We start from the raw sequence: 3660 nt of genomic DNA, 5'->3' as shown, positions 1-3660 counted from the left end.
GAACGGAGCAGTTGTCAGCCACCTCCTGTACATGGATGACATCAAGCTGTATGATATTTTAATGTTGTGCAACATGACTGAACTGATGATGATTGAATTGATGATACCTGATCTGAATAGTAGTTACTGCAGTGTGACACTACTTTAGTTTAATTTGTGAGAGTTATTCTTAAATTGTTCGTGACATATATTTGACCATTTTTTACAGGTCAGGTTTTTATATGGGACGAATCCAAAGACCAGGTCAGCGATTCCAGAACCCAGAGTGTTCAAGTGTTCACTGGATGGCGAGCCAACCCAAGATCCTAGGAGACGATATACATATACACGCACACTCATTTGCACATTGATGGACTACAATCCTCTACTGTACAAGTAGTGTGGTAGGACAGACAATCACACACACACTCCTCATCGGACGAACTCTATTGCAATACACCCGTTTGTCATGGGCCCCACCGGTACCATTTGGACTAAAAAGACTAATTCTTTTACTTGTGCACAATTTTATTTTATTCTATTTTTTTGCTACTTTGGGGGAAATGTTTATACTTGAAGTTCTGTTAAAACCTGTTGTAATACTGTGTTGTTTTAAAATTCTTTTAAAAGGCTTAGCATCACTAAAGTACTTTTAAGCCACATAACTGTGTTTTGTCTGGTTTCTCTGTCATTCATGTACCAGAACTCTAAGAGTCGTTCTTAATCTTCTGATACTAGCCCAAATTACTCATACCTTGGTAATTATCTATCTGTACTGTATATACCTCCACGTAAGTGCTACATTTTCACCTTTAATGTTAGCTCTGTCTGAAGTAGCTTTGCAAGCTGTGCTCCAGTGAGTGTTTGGTACACTCACTCAGACTGAGGTATGGCACCACAGTGTGTTGCAACCCCTACTTTTAAAATCCCCTCTGCAGACAAAAGGAAATGTCTCAAGTAGGCAAAAGGATGGTTCCTCAGTGTGTGACTTCACATTTGTTGGAAACAAGTGTCCAGTGCTGTGCTGGTCGGTGCCCCAACCCCATCTCTTTGTTCTAAGTCACATGGTTTTTGGGAAATCAGGAGGTGAAGCTCATGATTGTTCCTTTTATTCATTAAGAAGTCATGTTTATGCAGAAACCCCGAACTCCTTATACCTCTCATAACCAATTACCATTGGTTAAGAGCAGGTGGGAGGAGTTTGTGAGAGGCAAATGTAGCATCGCATGTTACTGATCTCACTGTATATAAAGAACAGGGTCTGGTAGGATTCGTAAGAAGGCAGCTGCATCTACAAAAGCAAGAGCTCAGAGGTGAGTTTATGCAAAAGAAAGAGAATAACTTGTAAAATCTGTGCATGTCAAAGTATGTAAAGATGCATGGGATGGGAGAAGGGTCAGTGTAAATCAGTGTAACGTTTTTCAGAATCAGGATCTTTCAGATGAAACACTTTAACCTGAAGAGGATGAAAATTATCTGAAGGTTTTTATGATCCTTATCTCTCAGCAAATTTTAACACCAGTGACAAGATGTGCAGTTATTTCTCTATCTTGTGCACAGAGAAATATAAACCTGTTTTTTTTTTTTATTTAATTAAATTTTCATCTTTGATTGACTGTATGATTCACAGATTTCCTGTAAAGATAAGAAGTTACTGAGATGGAAGTCCGTGATGAGACTGCAGTGGCAGGTGAGGAGAAGGAAAAGAGAATTTTCTGTTTGGGGCAGTGTTGCGGTTGTGGTAATGTACAGTTTTGTATCATTTTCTGTTCCCATTTTCTCTCTGCTGCAATGCACCACATTGGTGTTTTAAAGACAGCTGAAAACAGCTTGATTAGTTTTCATCTTTTCCGTATTTCCCTCTTTCAGTTTGTAAAGATTTAAGTGCATTAAATTAGGCGGGTGTCCCCTTAAATAGTTCCAAATTGTATGAGTAGCAGGTGCATTTCTGGAGGGGTGGGTTGTGTGTTTGCTGTTAGAATTAACATACTATTAATCTTATAATGCAGAGATGAAATTTGATTTAAAGCTTTAGATTTATATTATTTTGCAGATTAATTACGCTATTATAGGTAAGGCTACCCAGCAATTTAGGACTGCAATGATTCGTCCAGTAAATCAGATAAAAATCATTATAAAATATCATAAATCTTTTGTTTAAATGATTTGTTTAAGGTATGATCGCTTAGTTGTCACTATGTAAATGTGAGCGTTTCACCGACATTTTCAGCTAAAAATAGACCTGCAATAAAAAAGTATTTAGGGTCACATTTGTGATGAAAAGTATGGCAACATTAAGCCCATGTGGCACCCAATTTTTCAACAAGACCGATCACAACAACAGCAGAAGTGATACAGATTTGTAGAAAATCACTGTGTTGCTGGTCAGTTGCCCAACCTCATCTCTTTCTTCTAAGTCACATTTCTGTTTCTGGTTTCTGGAAAAACCTGAGGTGTTGCTATTACTCCCCAATTGTTCTTTCTGATATCACCCATTAATAAGTCATCTTTATGCAGCTGTCATAGTTTAACATGAAGCTGTACTCTGTCTACACGCACCACAGTGAGCTCAGGAGGAGTGAAAGAAAACATTTTTCCAGCATTCAAAATGGCAGTGTTTGTTTCTATATTGAGAAAAAGCTAGCAGATGTCCTTCGACGTGAAGAAAAGCAAACTTAGTAGCTGCTCCATCCCTTTGCTTTATACAGTGAAAATCTACAGTAAAGCTACAGAAATAACATTAAAATATGCAGATGAATGGTTAACTTAGACTGATAGGATGTTTGAATTAAGAAAATTGCTGAAGGCTGACTACAGCCATCACACCTTCAATCACAGTGACACCTACAGAAGCCAGGGGTGAGTTTAAAGTACTACACTAAATATGGTGTACTAGACTATATTTATTACAAGGCTTTAATAATAAGATTTAAAGTGAAATAATATAAACTACTGTATTAATTCAATGTTAATAACATAAAAATATAGAAAAATAAAAGCCACTCACCTCAGGCTGCTAAGTTGGACACTGAATTAATAATATATTTTTTACATTATTTATTAACACAGTTGGCAAAAGTACAGACTTTATTTACTGAAGTAGAAGTAGAAATGCCTGTGTTTAAAATACTCCAGGAAAAGTTGTGTCACGGTTTGCCGGGCAAGACCGTGTGCAGGTGTGTGAAGACTCAGGAGCAGACACTGGCGAGGAGATGGAACTGGATTTTAAACCAAAAGTGAGCCTTTATTATGGCTGATGACAGCAAGTCCAAACAAGGCAATAAGCACAGTGGCGAAACAAAACTAGAACTAAACTGGGAAACTAAATACTGTGATTCAACTATGAAAACTCAGAAGACTATGACACAAAGGCTAAGACTGTGATAACTGTGACTGTTGGGTCTGTGTTTCTACAAGCCCTGCTGGTTTGGAAACTTATTCTCGTTAACAACAAAAACAAGACGAACGTCTTTTACTTGCTAGCAAGGGAGGCCCCAGCCGGTGTCTCAGAAAGCATTCTGAATCCTACCGCAAAATGACCCCAACGACGGCCTCCGCTTGCTGCCTTTTATTGGGAAAACAGTTCACACAATACACATCACAGCAAAGCACCTCCCAAATGGTTCTAAGACAAGGCACTGTGTGTGTGTGTGTGTGTGTGTGTGTGTGTGTGTGTGTGTG

General features: G+C 38.3%; 1 protein-coding gene across 1 annotated transcript in view; it reads left to right on the top strand.

The window, feature by feature from the left end:
* Window positions 1-1320: 1320 nt before the first annotated feature.
* LOC102311229 (interferon-induced very large GTPase 1) overlaps window positions 1321-3660 on the top strand; it is a 15734-nt gene continuing 13394 nt past the window's right edge. The window contains exons 1-2 of the mRNA XM_014340487.2: window positions 1321-1461; window positions 1610-1669. Coding sequence (XP_014195973.2) covers window positions 1639-1669 — 31 coding nt within the window. The 5' untranslated portion in view covers window positions 1321-1461; window positions 1610-1638. The remainder of the gene's footprint in view (window positions 1462-1609; window positions 1670-3660) is intronic.

This window comes from Haplochromis burtoni, unplaced genomic scaffold (assembly GCF_018398535.1).
Source record: "Haplochromis burtoni strain Fernald_Lab_line unplaced genomic scaffold, NCSU_Asbu1 Contig_171, whole genome shotgun sequence".
NCBI lineage: Eukaryota > Metazoa > Chordata > Actinopteri > Cichliformes > Cichlidae > Haplochromis > Haplochromis burtoni.
Note: the sequence above shows the minus strand (reverse complement) of the source record. Positions and strands in the feature narration are given on the sequence as shown.